The sequence below is a fragment of the Tachyglossus aculeatus genome, chromosome 21 (assembly GCF_015852505.1).
Source record: "Tachyglossus aculeatus isolate mTacAcu1 chromosome 21, mTacAcu1.pri, whole genome shotgun sequence".
NCBI lineage: Eukaryota > Metazoa > Chordata > Mammalia > Monotremata > Tachyglossidae > Tachyglossus > Tachyglossus aculeatus.
This window is the reverse complement of record NC_052086.1, coordinates 69,764,637-69,781,408: the sequence shown is the minus strand read 5'-3', so window position 1 is coordinate 69,781,408 and position 16,772 is coordinate 69,764,637. Positions and strand designations below refer to the sequence as shown.

Sequence of the window (16,772 nt, the reverse complement as noted above, 5' to 3'; positions counted from 1 at the left end):
GGGGTGGATACAAGCAAATCGGGTTGGGCACAGTTCCTGTCCCGTGCAGGACTCAAAATCTTCATCACCATTTAACAGATGAGGTAACTGAGGCACAGGGAAGTGAAGTTGCTTGCCCAAGGCCACACAGCAGACAAGTGGCGGAGCCAGGACTAGAACCCATGACTTTCTGACTCTCAGGATGATGCTTTATCCACTGTGCCATGCCGCTCCTCTATGGAGCTTAGAGTGCTTACTTCCCTATAGTCATTTAATCGTATTTGAGTGCTTACTGTGTGCGGAGCACTCTACTAAGTTCTTGGGGGAATACAATATAGCAGTACACAGACACAGTCCCTGCCCACAGTGAACTTCCCTATAATCACCTTGCACGGATGTTTAGGTCAAAAGTATACAATGTATACACATACGCCTAGCCTAAGCATGTTGTTCTGCACTGTCACTCATTTTTATCCTGCAGGCATAAATAAAATATGACTGGAACCTGAATTCCATTCGTCTGTATAGAATGTAAGCAAAGGGTCGATTTCTTTTTCAGAGCAGTAGCAGCAATTTTCTATGATTCTTTAGTGCTTTGCAGGTACTGCTATTGATATGCACCTACTTTTCCCCAGGGCTTGTAATTTCTGGCATTTAAATTCATTGTGCAAGTAACAAACTATTTTACTCTTTTTTTTTTTTTTTAAATAGTGGCCCTTGGTTGACTTGTTTCTTAATAGTAGAAAGGACCTACAAGGCTAGGCAGTTGCAAATGTTTTGTGGAGAGCTGAATAGCAGTTTTATTTACAAAACTGAACTTTAGCCAGCTGTGAACCCGGAGACTCCGGGGTCTGAAAGAAAATGTAACAAGGTCAGTGAATTTAGAGATGCAGTTACTATGTTGGAGCAGAACAGAGCAGTTTTTCAGTGATGGAGGCAGCATCAGTAGCACTTAATGATTGTCACCCACCCCTTAAAGTGGGAGATCTTTTGACACAACTCTATAGTTGTCTCATAAAGTAAAGCTCAGCAGGAGGAAGGATGTCAGTTAAAAAGCCCCCATCTTTGTTTTTACCTTGGATGCTGGAAAAGAGAAACCTGGGTTCGTTGGCTTGTCAGTAGAAGACACTCATCTGCAAGCTCCTTCTCTAGACTGTAAACTCCTTGTGGGCAGGGAAAGTGTCTGGTTATTGTATCGTACTCCCCCCAAGCACTTAGTGCAGTGCTCCAAACACAATAAGAGCTCAGTAAATATGAATGAATGGATTTGACCCCCCCCCCCCCCCCATTATCATCTCAGGGATGACGTCAGGATAAAATAGGTATCTAGAATTCAAGAGGCCCATGAACATTATATTATCAGTGAAATTGCCTAAGGTCTTCAGAATGACAGAGCCCTGAACTTGACAAAGAATACATGTTGGAGAATAGGCTCTCTCAAGCAGTGTGGCCTAGTGGAGAAAGCACAGGCCCGAGAGTCAGGTCCTGGGTTCTAATCCTGACTCTGCCAAGTGCTTGCTGTATGACCTTGGGCAAATGACTTGACTTTTCTGTGCTTTAGTCTACTCAGCTGTAAATTGGGGATTCAATAACTGTTCTCCCTTCTACGTGAGTGCACGTGCGCGAAGCCCGCCAAGCCCCTCGCCCAGGCCTCGGACCCCCCTTGACCCCTGACCCCTGACCCCGTGACCCCTCAGCCTCCAGGTCGGACCTGGGCCGTCTCTTAATAACGATGGTCTTTATCCCGCGCTCACTGTGCGCCAAGCACTGTGCTCTCGGGAACTGGGCCATCTCTACAGATTTATTACTCTATTTCACTTGTACATATTTATTATTCTATTTATTTTATTTTGTTAATATGTTTTGTTTTGTTGTCTGGCTCCCCGTCCTGGACTGTGAGCCCGCTGTTGGGTAGGGACCGTCTCTCTAGGTCGCCAATTTATTTATTTGTTACTCTATTTATGTATCTATTACTCTATATTTATTTATTTTATTTGTACAAATAAAATCCCCCCATCTTACCTCCTTCCCTTCCCCACAGCACCTGTGTATATGTATATATGTTTGTACATATTTATTACTCTATTTATTTATTTTCCTTGTACATATCTGTTCTATTTATTTTATTTTGTTAGTATGTTTGGTTTTGTCCTCTGTCTCCCCCTTTTAGACTGTGAGCCCAATATTGGGTAGGGACTGTCTCTATATGTTGCCAATTTGTACTTCCCAAGCGCTTAGTACAGTGCTCTGCACATAGTAAGCGCTCAATAAATATGATTGATTGATTGATTCTACTTAGACTGTGAGCCTCATATGGGACAGAGACTGTTTCCAATCTAATTAACCTGTACCTACCCCAGCACTTAGAGCGGTGTTGGACACACAGAAAGTGCTTAACAAATGCCATAAAAAACAACTATAAGTCAAATGTGTGTGTTTGTGCATTCACACAAATACATTTGGATAGGAATACTATATGTATACCATACAGTATTAGATGAATATTGGCCATATGTGTTCTTGTGAGTATTAACAAGACTTGTATATAGCCATTGTCTCATTGTTGAAGTCAGTGGTATTGAGCAATGATTTCATTTATTTTAGTATTCTGCCTGTTATGTGTGTGTATGTGTGTGAGAGAGAAAGCAAATACATAAATATAAAATCAGACCTCAATATTATTCAACTCATAAATAAGACAGTAGCTCTTTACTAGGCTGACTACCAAACTTCGAATCTATAAAGGGGCCCACATTCCTCAGCTACAGTGTGATGATGCTTATTATTATTGAAGGATTTTACTTTCCTAGGACATAAGCCACCTTGAGAAAACAGGTTAGATTATTCCTAGGAGCACAATGTTCCCTCACTCCCTCAACACCCTCACTGCTCCCAGGAAACCAATCCCCAGAGGACTCTCAAATGTTCCACCATCTTGGAAGTTACAATCCCACCTACTTTAGGAAATGCATTTAAAAATGCAGAACAGTTGACATTTCAACAAAAAGTAAATATGGATAGACCTTATGAGGCAAAACAATTTTCTCTCTGTATGCTTTGAAAATAAGTCCCTTTTAAATAATAAATCTTCAAATCAATCATATTGAACTGGGATTTACTGTGTAAAGAGCACTATGCTAAACACTTGGGAGAGTGCAGTATAAATCAATGCTATCTTCAGAATATAACTTAAAGTCTTTGGCACCGCATAAAATGAATGCCCAATTTCCCGTATCCTCATTTTACTTACAAATACAGCAAAATTTGGGTCGGTGAATCTACAGTTAAATAGAATCTGTGGAAATAGACTATTCCAGGCTCAGCTGAAATGGAAAAAAAAGAAAGTCACACAGCTAACTTTATAACTTGTGGCAGTCAGGGATAAAACTGAAGCCTCAGTATTTCACGGGGTGTGCGCGGTCAGTGAGACTGAATGGAAAAAGACTGCAATCTGCAAGACCAGCAGGACATAAAATGGAAGAATTATGTTAGAAATCTAATAAGATTCATGTGAATTATTTATTCTAGTGATTCTCCATTCCTCCTCCAGTACCTTCCACACACAAAAAAGTGAATTCCATCGCCTCCCTCCAGATTAAGCAATCAATCAATGGTTTTGAGTGCTTACTGTGTGCAGAGCACTGTACAATCCAAAAGTGTAGGTAGAGATGATCCCTGCCCATAAGGAGTTTATGGACCAGAGGGGGAGACAGATATAAAATTAATTACAGGTGAATATGTACATAAGTACCGTAGAGCTGGGGGAAGGGTGACGATCAGCATGCTTAAGGGGAACGGACCCCAGTTCATAGGCAACTCAGAAGGGAGAGCTAAAATAGGGAAATGAGGGATTAGTCAGGGAAAGCCTCTAGGAGGAGATGTGATTTTAGTAGGGATTTGAAGATGGAGAAAGAGTGGTCTGTCGAATATGAAGGGGGAGGGAGTTCCAAGCCAGAGACCATTCATTCATTCATTCATTTATTCATTTATTCAATCGTATTTATTGAGCGCTTACTGTGTGCAGAGCACTGGACTAAGCACTTGGGAAGTCCAAGTTGGCAACATCTAGAGACGGTCCCTACCCTACGGCGGGCTCACAGTCTAGAAGGGGGAGACAGACAACAAAACAAAGCATATTAACAAAATAAAATAAATAGAATAAATATGTACCAATAAAATAGAGTAATAAATACGTACAAACATATATACATATATACAGGTGCCGTGGGGAGGGGAAGGAGGTAAGGCGGGGGGGATGGGGAGGGGGAGGAGGCAGAGAGGAAGGAGGGGGCTCAGTTTGGGAAGGCCTCCTGGAGGAGGTGAGCTCTCAGTAGGGCTTTGAAGGGAGGAAGAGAGCTAGCTTGGCGGATGGGCGGAGGGAGGGCATTCCAGGCCAGGGGGGTGACGTGGGCCGGGGGTCGACGGCGGGACAGGCGACAACGAGGCACAGTGAAGAGATTAGCGGCAGAGGAGCGGAGGGTGCGGGCTGGGCTGGAGAAGGACAGAAGGGAGGTGAGGTAGGAGGGGGTGAGGTGATGGACAGCCTTGAAGCTGAAATATCAGCAACGAGAAAGACAAGATTGAGAGGAGCAAAGTGTGCAAGTTGAGTTGCAGTAAGAGACCAGAGAGGTAAGGAAGGAGAAGGATTTCTAAATCATGTATTTATTAATAAATACTACTAATCATTAGCATTTATTGGAAGGGGCTGTCCAGAGGACTTTACTGAACACCAGGGAGAGTACAATAGAGTGAATAGACACTATCCTTGCCCTCAAGAAGCTTGCAAACTAGTTGGAAAGGGGAAGAAACTGAGTTGAGAGAAAAGTACATTAAGTACATATGTTGCAGGATGGCGATAAAGAAGCAGCATGTTGTAGTGAATGGAGCATGGGCCTGGGTGTCAGAAGGTCATGGGTTCCAATCCTGGCTCTACCCCTAGTCTGCTGTGTGACCTTGGGCAAGTCACTTCACTTCTCTAAGCCTCAGTTGTCTCATTGGTAAAATGGGAATTGAGACTGTGAGCCCACATCGGTCAAGGTCTGTGTCCAACCCTATTTGCTTGTATCTACCCCAGTGCTTAGTACAGTGTCTGACATATAGTAAGCAGTTAACATATATCAAAATTATTACTATTATTATTATTATAACAGTGCTTTGCCCCTAGTAAGCACTTAATAAATGCCATAAAAATTCTTAATCGATGCCAAAATCATTATAATTGTTATTGCTACGCTACCCAAGAGTTTAAGGAGTGAGGGCTCAAGTTCATAGGTGATGGCAGTAGGTGGGAAAATGATGTGGGAGAAAGAGAGATTAGTTAGGGAAGACTTCCTGGAGATGTAATTTTTAGTAGAACTTCAAAGATGTCTGGTATATATGATGGTGTAGGGAGTTCCAGGCTGGCGGGAGGATGTGAACAAGAGGTTGACAGCAAGAGAAACAAGACTGAGGCACAGTGAGCAGGTTGGCAGTTGAGCAGCCTCAAGATTCCTTTTGGCTCTTGCCCTTCTTTTAGTATACACCTGTTTCCTACAAAATAATATTCTTGCAGACTCATCAAAACCAGCAGGAAAAAATGAGCATCTTCCGCATATTGTAGGCTGTTTGCCATTCACTGTAGGATCTCATTTACTTGGTTGGTCTCAACAAAATGTCAGAGCCTTCCCAAGAATGTGTTCATAATTGAAGCTGCAGTAATGGTCCATGAGTCCGGAGTTAAGGAATCTCCCCAGTTGCACATCATTAACTTTCAGTAGCAAAATACTGTGGCCTAGTGGAAAGAGAATGGGCCTGGGAAACAGAGGACCTGGGTTCTAACCTTAGCTCTGCCATGTGTCTGCTGTGTGACCTTGGGTGAGTCACTTAACTTCTCTGTGCCTCAGTTACCTTATCTGCAAGATGGGGGTTCAATACCTGTCCACCCTCCTAGTCAGGCTGTGAGCCCCACATGGAACCTGATTATCTTGTATCTATCACAGTGCTTAGAACAGTATGTGACACATTGTAAGCATTTAACAAATAGTGCTGTTAATAATAATAGTCATAATTTTCTACCCAAAGAACTTACCCCACCCACATACCTACACTAACAATTACATAGCTAAAGATACTAAAGGAGTTTCCATCTCAAATTATTAAATGGTAATGAAATTTTATGTCTATACTGCTGTTTCAGTTTGTTTAATTTAGGAAGTTTAGACACTCCACAGACATAAAAGCAAACAACAATCCAAAAAGGCACTGTGCCATAAGGATGTCAGTCTAGCCCAAAGAAATGTTGTATCTGTGAGGAAAAGGTTTGGGTTAGACTAGTGTATGCAGGACTGAGTGTCACTGCCACATTTGTTATTCATTGTGGTTTGATACAGTGGGGTTGTGCTTCCCGTTGTCATTCAGTACCCAGCTTCATCAAATGATGTAGGTAATGGACATAGGTGCAGAGCCTTGAATAAGGCTTTGAGGGCCCACTCCCCTGTATCTTTTTTGTCACGGTTTTGTGTGACTTTGCACAAATATCATTCCTCTTCTGCCCATATTTTCCTGTCCAAAAATGAAGAGTCAGCACTGCCTATGTGCTTAAAAAGCACCACACATTCATTATGCTCAAGGAATTAAGGGGCTTCTCTGTCCTAAACTCTGGCCCACCTTCCAGTATCAGGGGAATCTGTGCATAAATATGCCCACTATGTGAAGATGCATGTGATTATAGGTGGCACATTTTTATATTAAGTATAGATGTAAACCTTTTGATGTTGATGTTTGATGTTGATGCAGTGCTTTGGAAAGGCTGTTCCCCAAATTTAAGACCTTGAATTCAAACGTAGTAAAATTGCAGTTGGTTGAGCTCGCCTGGGAAATGAAAGTGTTGGAATGTTATTACCCCAATGACAGTGTGAACGGCCTTGCTATTTCATGCTGATGGTACTGTGATGTTGGTAGGTGAAAAGTAAGATGTATTTAGAACATTGAGGTACGTGTTCTATCTAAATCATGAGGATTTCAGCTAGAATGCCTTGAAGAGACAGAGTCAAATTATTATAATAATCCTCAAGCTTCCTCCCTCCCCTTTTAATGAACGTTTCAAAATTTAGGGGGACTTGGATTGCCAACATATTTTCTGTGTGTGTGTGTGTGTGTGTGTGTGTGTGTATATGTGTAAATGCATGATTTCTCTTGACTCATTTTTGACATAGAGCAACGGGCCAGCCTGGTCCGGCCATTCAAATGTATTTGTTCAGCTTTTAGATGTCATTTCACTGCTCATTCACTGACTGGCTGACATGATAATAGTAGCAATAATGAGGGGAATTTACTAAGTGCATACCATGTACTAAGTCCTGTGTTAGATCCTGGGGTTGATACAGAATAGGGACTGGGTCGGAAATGACTATCTGTTCCAGTGGAGCTTCATAGCTTAAGAGTTAGGGAGAAAAGGTACTTTATGCCCATTTCCTATTTGAGAAAACTGAAGCACAGAGAGGTTAAGGTTACTTGCCCACAGTATCACATAGCAGATGTGTCTCCTGAGTCTCAGCCCCCTGCTCTTTCCACTTGACCGCACTGCTTTCCCAAGGTGGAGTGCTTTGTTTCATTTCTAACCTGAGTTATTTTTCTTTGATTTGACTGTGCTTCTCTCTTCGAACAACTTCCGTATCCCCCCCATAGCAAAATTGGGTAGTTGTGTACTGGTTATTTTTCCCCCCTTTTTTAAAGGGACAGAGGCACTTTGGTGTTGCCTTTCAGACCTGTAGGGAATGTAAACTCAGGACTGCGTGCGTCACGCCTTCCTTGTGTCACAGGGCGAGCTTCTTCTCTCTTCCTGTTGCTTCTGCCAACCGCAAACATCAGGTCCCCCTGGGGACTGCTGGGAAAAAGGCGAGAATTGTGCAAATTCCACTTTTAAAGAGGAGGCATTTCCTATTTACTTAGGAAGAGCAGCGACCTTTCATTTATATTTACATTTATATTTCAAGTCTTTCTTTTTCACCAGTATAAATGAAAGGTTTCCTGAGCCCATTGAATTTGAGGAACTGGCTAAGATATGATCAGTGATCATTCTTACCTATCCGTCTGACCTCCCCTTCTTGTTTTTTTTTTGACCGTGCTACTGTATGATAGGTCTGATAGGTCTGGTAGCAAATGTTTTTAGTCATAGCTGTAATCTGTGAGGTATCAGGAGAATGCTATGATATTTTAAAACTGCCATTGGATTGGCCCAGGACTGAGAGCCCATGTTTGGGATCCAGAACCCTGAGACCTAAAGTTGCCATGGCAAGATGGCAAGCAGAAAAAAACTAGGCCAGTCCTACCACAAAGTGGACCCGTGGACGATACAAAATTTGGATGTCAGCCCTAAGTCTGGACATTATAGGTGGCCTCCAGCTGGTCATTGCCATTTCTTCCCAAAGTTCTTCTGTGACTAAGCCCTCTTTTCCTTTTCTTCTACTTCCTTCTGCTTCACTCTGACTTGCTTCCTTTATTCATCTCCCCTCCCAACTCCACAGCACCTACGTACATATCTGTAATTTATTATTTATGTAGTTATATTAATGTCTGTCTCCTGCTCTAGACTGTAAGCGCGTTGTGGGCAGGGAATGTATCAGCTTATTGTTATATTATACTCTCCCAAGTGTTTAGTACAGTGCTCTACACACAATAAGAGCACAATAAATCTGACTGCCATCACACCCAGTGTCCTTATGACATGGTTAATTGAGGGAAGGGCCTGAGCTACTTTGTAACTGGTACCAAGGATTTTCAGGAAATCAAGCAGCCATGTAAATAAAGGGGAAACTGTCCAATCAACGGTTATTCTAAGACCACCAGCGAAGGTGGGAAGGGAGTTTGGTGGAGGGAAGGAGAGGCAATACAGATGGAGCAAGTAGCCTGAGCAATGGGTAAGAATCCAAAGTCCAGAGATGAAATAGGCTATGGGACCTGAGGTCTCCAGAACTAAAGTACCCCAAGTGCCCAGCTCTCCATGTGAACACGTCCATATTTGTGATTTCCCAACAGGAAAGGCCAGCAACAATGTGCAGTGGGATGAGGACTCAGTGGAATATTTGACCACCAACCCCGTCCGGATCGCATTCGTCTTGGTGGTCCATGGCCGGGCCTCCCGACAGCTCCAGCGCATGTTTAAGGCGATTTATCACAAAGACCATTTTTACTATATCCACGTTGACAAGGTAATAGACCACCCATTATAACCTGCCTGTCTCACCACTTGTCCATTAATCTGTCTCTGACACCCTCTCTATCACATATCTTTTTGTCTCCTTATGGGTATGGATTCCAGAGTAGGGTGCTCTCTTTTTCCCTTTTTCAGAATTTGGCATGGAGTATGTGACCCATATGTGACCCAAATCAGAAATTTTAATTTATTTTAAATTAAATTAAATTAGATTTTTCTTTCCTTCCTCCCATAATCAATCAATAATATTGATTGAGCTCTTACACTGGGTAAGGCTCTGTACTAAGCATTTGGAAGAATACGATGCAACAGAGTTAGCAGACATGTTCCCTACCCACGAGGAGTTTACAGTCCAGAAGACTGTTTCTTTCCCTGTTTCCTTTGTGCTGGTGTGTTTTATAGTGATGGCTTATAATCATTTTCCTCTGATGCTTGTTGAAAGGAACAGTGAATTCAGGCAGCTCTCTCCCTCTACCTAAACTCACTCCTGTCCCACTACAACCCAGCTTGCACACTTTGCTACTGTAACACTAACCTACTCACGGTGCCTCGATTTCATTTCCCTTACCACCAACCCCTTGCTCACCCTCTCCCCCCTTGCCTGGAATTCCCTCTCGCTTCACATCCATCAGACTACCACTCTCCCCATCTTCAATGTCCAACTAAAATAATTTCTCCTCCAGAGAGTCTACCCTGACAAATGTTTCATTTCCCCATCCTATTCCCCCAACTTCTAGGTCACCTATGCATTTAAGTCCATACCTCCTAAGCACTTGGCTTTCCAGCCCATCCCCATAGCCCTTAGGTAATATCATTATACGCTGTTATTTCCACTACCTACCAAGCAGTGGTATAAACTGAGTGCTTACTGTATGTAGAGTACTGTACTAAGTGCTTGGGAGAGTACAATACTACAGACACATTCCCTGCCCACAACAATAATAATAATAATGATGGCATTTATTAAGCACTTACTCTGTGCAAAGCACTGTTCTTAGCGCTGGGCAGGTTACAAGGTGATCAGGTTGTCCCACGGGGGGCTCACAGCCTTAATCCCCATTTTACAGATGAGGTAACTGAGGCTCAGGAGAAGTTAAATGACTTGCCCAGAGTCACACAGCTGACAACTGGCGGAGCTGGGATTTGAACCCATGACCTCTGACTCCAAAGCCCGTGCTCTTTTCCACTGAGCCATGCTCTATCTCTAAGCTTCCACAAGGAGCTTACCTGTAATTTATTTTAATGTCTGTCTCCTACCCATTAGATTGTAAGCTCCTTGGGACCAGGAATCATGCCTAACAGCTCTATTGAACTCTTCCCAAGCACTTAGGACAATATTCTGCAATTAAAAATTGCTCAAAAAATTTTAGTGATTGGTGCATCTGTAGTTAGAGTGAAAGAATTAAGCCAAGAGGCTCCTTGAGCATGACCTAGTGGAAAGAGCACAGATCTGGGAGTCAGAGGGTCATGGGTTCTAATCCTGCTCTGTCACTTGTCTGCTGTGTGACCATGGGCAAGCCACTTCACTTCTCAGTGCTTCAGTTCCCTCACCTGTAAAATGGGGTTTAAGTCTGAGCCCCACGTGGGACAAGGCACTGTGTCCAGCCTGATTTGCTTGTATCCACCCCAGCGCTTAGTACAGTGCCTGGCACATAGTAAGCACTTAACAAATACTATTATTATTATTAATAAGAATAAAATCAGCCTTCCCTTAGGAAGTAGAGGGATGCATTCTTTTTCAGGCTTTGGGGAAAGCCACAAACCCTAAATTCCCCATCAAGCATTTTCATTCATTCATTCAATTGCATTTTTTGAGTGCTTACTGTATGCAGAGCACTGTACTAAGCTCTTGGGAGAGTACAGTACACATTTCCTGCCCACAATGAGCTCACAGTCTCAAGCTTCCCTGGGACCATATTTGTTTGATGAACTCCCAATTCCTAAGAGTCCCATTCTCCCTTCTCCCTGCCTCCCAACTATTTACAGTTTACCCCTAGGATGGCCTCAGGCCCCATTTGACTGGGAAGGGGATTTGGGGAAGTCAGGTGTGAGAGAAGGAGGCAGGAGGGGCAGACCTAACAACGTGCAACATCGGATCCTGACGTTTGCCCTTTCTCTTCCTCCCCAAGCGTTCCAATTATTTATACCGGCAAGTCCTGCAGTTTGCTGGCCAGTACCCAAACATACGGGTCACCTCATGGCGCATGGCCACCATCTGGGGAGGAGCCAGCCTCCTGACCACCTACCTCCAGAGCATGAGAGACTTAATGGAGATGACTGACTGGCCGTGGGATTTCTTCATCAACCTCAGCGCCGCCGACTACCCAATCAGGTTTGTCAACCGAACTCCCCCTCCAGCGAGAATGGGCTCATGCCCTCTCTGCCTTCTCTTTTTTTCCTCTCTTCTTCTGTCTAATTAACTGCCCTTAGGGTGAGTACCCCATCCTATGCCATAACAGGGGAAGGAGCAGTCAGTCAGTTGTATTTATTGAGCACTTCCTGGGTTCAGAGCACTGAACTAAGTGCCTGAGAGAGTACAGTATAACAATAAACAGACACATTCCCTGACCACCACCAGGCTAGACGGGGAGACAGACAGTGTTATAAATAAATAAATCACATATATGGACAAAGGTGCTGTAAAGGGGGACAAGTTTGGGTGTCACAGAGGGGAGTAGGTAAGAAGAAAGGTGGACTTAGGGAAGGCCACTTGGAAGAGGTGTGCCTTCAATAAGACTTTGAAGGGACGGCAGGAGTAATTATGAAGAGAGAGTGTGTTCCAAGCCAGAGGCAAAACATAGGCGAGGGGTCGGCAGTGAGATAGATAAGATAGAGGTACAATGAGGAGGTTACTATTAGGAGTAGTGAGTAAACTAGCTAGATCGCCTGTGTAAGAGGGACTTGGGAGCATTCCACTATGGTTCATCCGTTAGAAATGAAAGTTGCCCGTAGCGTGCCCGCCACTGCCCAGAGATTCCTGGTGAACTCCCCTTTGTGGAACTTGTAGTTGCAGAGAGTGACGCTACTTCACCATGCAAAAAGCTTGAAAAGTGGCTGGTGAGGACTTTTGGGGCTATGGAAACCAAGCATTCATTCATTCAGTCGTATTTATTGAGCGATTACTGTATGCAGAGCATTGTACTAAGCGCTTGGGAAGCACAAGTCAGCAACATTTAGAGACGGTCCCTACCCAACCGCGCGCTCACAGTCTAGCAGTGGGAGACAGACAACAAAACAAAACATGCAGACGGGTGTCAAAATAGTCAGAACAAATAGAATTAAAGCTATAGAGCACATCACTAACAAAATAAATAGAGCAGTAAATATGTACAAGTAAAATAAATAGAGTAATAAATCTGTACAAATATATACATGTGCTGTGGGGATGGGGAGGAGGAGAGGAAGGAGGGGGCTCAGTCTGGGAAGGCCTCCTGGAGGAGGTGAGCTCTCAGTAGGGCTTTGAAGGGAGGAAGAGAGCTAGCTTGGTGGATATGTGGAGGGGGAGGCCCCACTATTGGACCATGGGCTGCATTGCTTCATCATTGTAATTTCCTCTACCTTGAGCATTTCTGGGATATGTAGCTGTGGAAATGTAGTACACTGTCTGGATGTTCCTAGAACTACAGGCCCCAGAAACACCCGGGGCAGTGGAGCCTCCCTTTCTTCTGTTCTCCTCTGCAGTCCCACGGATCCCTGTCACCATCCCCCTGCCACTTGCCAAAGCCCTAAGGCCCCCACTTCCAGACTGTGAGCCCGTTGTTGGGTAGGGACCATCTCTATATGTTGCCAACTTGTACTTCCCAAGCGCTTAGTTCAGTGCTCTGCACACAGTAAGCGCTCAATAAATACGATTGAATGAATGAATGAAAGCTTCTACAAGCAGTCTTCAAACTTGGAGATGAGGGAAGAATAGCATTACATGCCCTTTATGCAAACTGCTACAGTTCAAAGTAAACTTGAGAGGTCCAATTTAGCCTAGTGGTTTTCATCCTTTCCATCCTGTTTGTAATCATGATCCTGCTTCTATACTGTGAGCCCACTGTTGGGTAGGCACCGTCTCTATGTTGCCAACTTGTACTTCCCAAGCGCTTAGTACAGTGCTCTGCACACAGTAAGCGCTCAGTAAATACGATTGAACGAATGAATGAATAAATGAATGCTCTTTGTCTCCCCCTTCTATACTGTGAGCCCATTGTTGGGTAGGGACCACCTCTAAATGTTGCCTATTTGTACTTCCCAAGCGCTTAATACAATGCTCTGCACACAGTAAGCACTCAGTAAATACCATTGAATGAATGAATGAATAAATGAATGCTCTTTGTTTGTCTGTCTCCCCCTTCTATACTGTGAGCCCATTGTTGGGTAGGGACCGTCTCTATATGTTGCCTATTTGTACTTCCCAAGTGCTTAATACAATGCTCTGCACACAGTAAGCACTCAATAAATACGATTGAATGAATGAATGAATATTGAGCACTTACTGCGTGCAGAGCATTGTACTGAGCATTTGAGAGAGTACAATACAACAGAGCCGATAGACACAATCGAATCAATCAGTGGTATTGATTGAGTTCTTACATAAACATAAACTCTTTGTTTACTTGATGCATTTGTCCATTATAATAATAATAATAATAATGATGATGGTGTTAAGCACTTACTATGTGCAATGCACTGTACTAAGCGTTGGGGTGGATACAAGCAAATCGAGTTGGACACAATCCCTGTCCCTTGTGGGGCTCACAGTCTCAACCCCCATTTTACAGATGAGATAACCGAGGCACAGAGAAGTGATTTGCCCAAGGTCACACAGAAGACAAGTGGTGGAGCTGAAATTAGAACCCATGAGTCCCAGGCCTGTGCTGTAGCCACGGCACCATGCTGCTTCTCCTAATCTCAGTGAGACAGAGGTCTGGTGTGTCAGCTGTAGTGGATAGCGTACGGCCCTGGGATTCAGAAGGTAAACCGAGCTCTACCACGTGTCTGCTGTGTGACCTTGAGCAAGTCATTTCAATTCTCTGGGCCCCAGTTGCCTCATCTGTAAAATGGGGATTGAGACTGTGAGCCCCACGTGGGACAGGGATTGGGTCTAACCTGATTTTCTTACATCCACCCCAGAGCTTAGTACAGTGCCTGGCACATAGTAAGTGCTTAACCAATACCATCATTATTATTCTTTCTTCATTTTCGTATTTATTGTCAGGTTGGACCTGAGGTCAGAAGCTCCACTCTTCTAACAACAATAATAATAGTAATAATAATTGTGGTATTTTTTAAACACTTACTATGTGCCAAGCACCGTATTAAGTGCTGGGGTAGATACAGGATCATCAGTCCCCACATGGGGCTCACAGGTTAAGTAGGAGGTAGAACAGGTATTGAATTCCCATCAACTTGTACTTCCCAAGTGCTTAGTACAGTGTTCTGCACACAGTAAGCACTCAATACGATTGAATGAATGAATTCCCATTTGCAGTTGTGGAAACTAAGGCACAGAGGAGTGAAGTGACTTGGCTGTTCACACAACAGGCAAGTAGAGGAGCAGAAAGTAGAATCCAGGTCCTCTAGGTCCCTGACCAGTGCTTTATAATAATAATATTTATGATATTTGTTAAGTACTTTCTATGAGCCAGACACTATGCTAAGTTGGGTAGGGATTGTCTCCATCTGTTGCCAAATTGTACTTTCCAAGAGCTTAGTACAGTGCTCTGCACACAGTAAGCACTCAATAAATATGATTCAATGAATGAATGAATAGACCATGCTGGTTCTAAAGAGGATTGTCTTTTTAAAATCACACAGCCAGAGATTTTGTTTGTTTCCTTATTGTTGGTTTGACTTTGACTCCTCTCCAAAAGAGGCTGACTGTGGACAGGACACTGAGGCACAGAGAAGTTAAGTGACTTGCCCAAGATCACACAGCTGACAATTGGCAGAGGTGGGATTTGAACCCATGACCTCTGGCTCCAAAGCCCGTGCTCTTTCCACTGAGCCACGCTGCTTCTCAATCAGTCTCAATACTGACTGATTGAACTGTAAGCACCTTCCCACCTCTGTAATCCAGGGAGCTGTAGTGTGTCTCCAATTTTCTGGGTTATGAAGTTTGGCTTCACTATTGATTTCCTCACACTCTCGTGCTAGTGTGCCCAAACAATGTCTCCCCAGAATGAAATGCATTGTTTGCCCCAAACATTTTTAATCAGAGATAGAGAAGGTGAAGGCAAGTGGGAAGCTGACCCACCTCCTTAGATATCAAGTTATTTTCTGCCAGACCAGTTACTCTCTATGGGATGGACCAGAGTTTAGGGATCTAGACACAACTACAAATGCAGGAAGAACAAAACAAGAAAACTTTGTCGGCCAGTATTTATCTCCTTTCCTCCTCCCCTATAGTCAAAGGTAGATCCGGGAACCTTCAAAGCTGAGCTCTGCCAGTATTTCTGCATTTTTGCATCTTCAGTGCTTTCTGGGAGTCCCTTGCTGAAGAGCAGTGCCTGGGGCTTCCCCAATGTTTGCATAAGGGAAGCTGATGCAATTAAGAGTCCCCTGCAAAGGGCTGCTGGATTGTACATCTCCTGAGCCTGTGCAGAGGAAATTTGCCCAGAATGAAACTGTTTATAGGGAAGTACAAAGAAGGTCCTGAATCGTTCTCCAAATCTCAATATCTATGAGTTCAGCTGTCACGAAACTTCCCAGAAAAGCAGATCTGTGGCTACAAAGACGCTGGCAAGAGCAAATCAAATAATTGATGCCATTTATCGAGTGCCTTGGTTTGCAGAGCACTGTGTTAAACATTTGGGAGAGTGTAATAGCCGAGGAGCTTGTGATCTAAGGGGCAGTGTAACCCCATGCCTTGTTCTGTTCATCTCTGCCCCTCCCATTCCCAACACCACCTAGGCATTACCTGATTTCCCTTTCCCTCTCCTCTGACTTTTTTTATTAACAATAATGGCATTTATTAAGCGCTTACTATTTGCAAAGCACTGTTCTAAGCACTGGAGATGTTACAAGGTGATCAGGTTGTCCCATAGGGGGCTCACAATCTTAATCCTCATTTTACAGATGAGGGAACTGGGGCACAGAGAAGTTAAGTGACTTGCCCAAAGTCACACAGCTGACAATTGGCAGAGCTGGGATACGACCCTATGACCTCTGACTCCAAAGCCCATCCTCTTTCCACTGAGCCATGCTGCTTCTCTATTTGTGCCCGTGTCTCAGGCCACAGAGCCCCGGAAGCCAAGAGAGGGACTGGATCCTTAGGTGCTCCACTCTAGAGATGCTTCCCAGCAGAAGCCATTCTATTAGGACTCTAAAGACCAGTCTGAGATGCGGTAGAAGCTCTCATCAGGCCCACAGCTAGGCCTTACCCACTCCTGTGCCTATGGAGTCAGCACTGCCAACACGCTCCATTGGTTTCTTACATCAGTAGAGATATTAACGAGCCAAATCAGAGTTGGGGTTCATTCCTCTCTGTCCTCTAGACAGTAGAGGATGGGCATTGAGATACTCCAATTGCCCACCTCCCCACCTCTTGCTGCTCTCAAAATATCTTTTAAGGACTTGGCAGGTCTGCAGCTTTGTATTGCCCTTTTCCCGATAG

At 43.9% G+C, this 16,772-nt stretch overlaps 1 protein-coding gene across 1 annotated transcript in view; it reads left to right on the top strand.

The window, feature by feature from the left end:
* The window catches only part of XYLT1 (xylosyltransferase 1), a 253,247-nt gene that overhangs the window by 149,169 nt on the left and 87,306 nt on the right, over positions 1-16,772 (top strand). The window contains exons 4-5 of the mRNA XM_038762807.1: positions 8,995-9,167; positions 11,302-11,504. Coding sequence (XP_038618735.1) covers positions 8,995-9,167; positions 11,302-11,504 — 376 coding nt within the window. The remainder of the gene's footprint in view (positions 1-8,994; positions 9,168-11,301; positions 11,505-16,772) is intronic.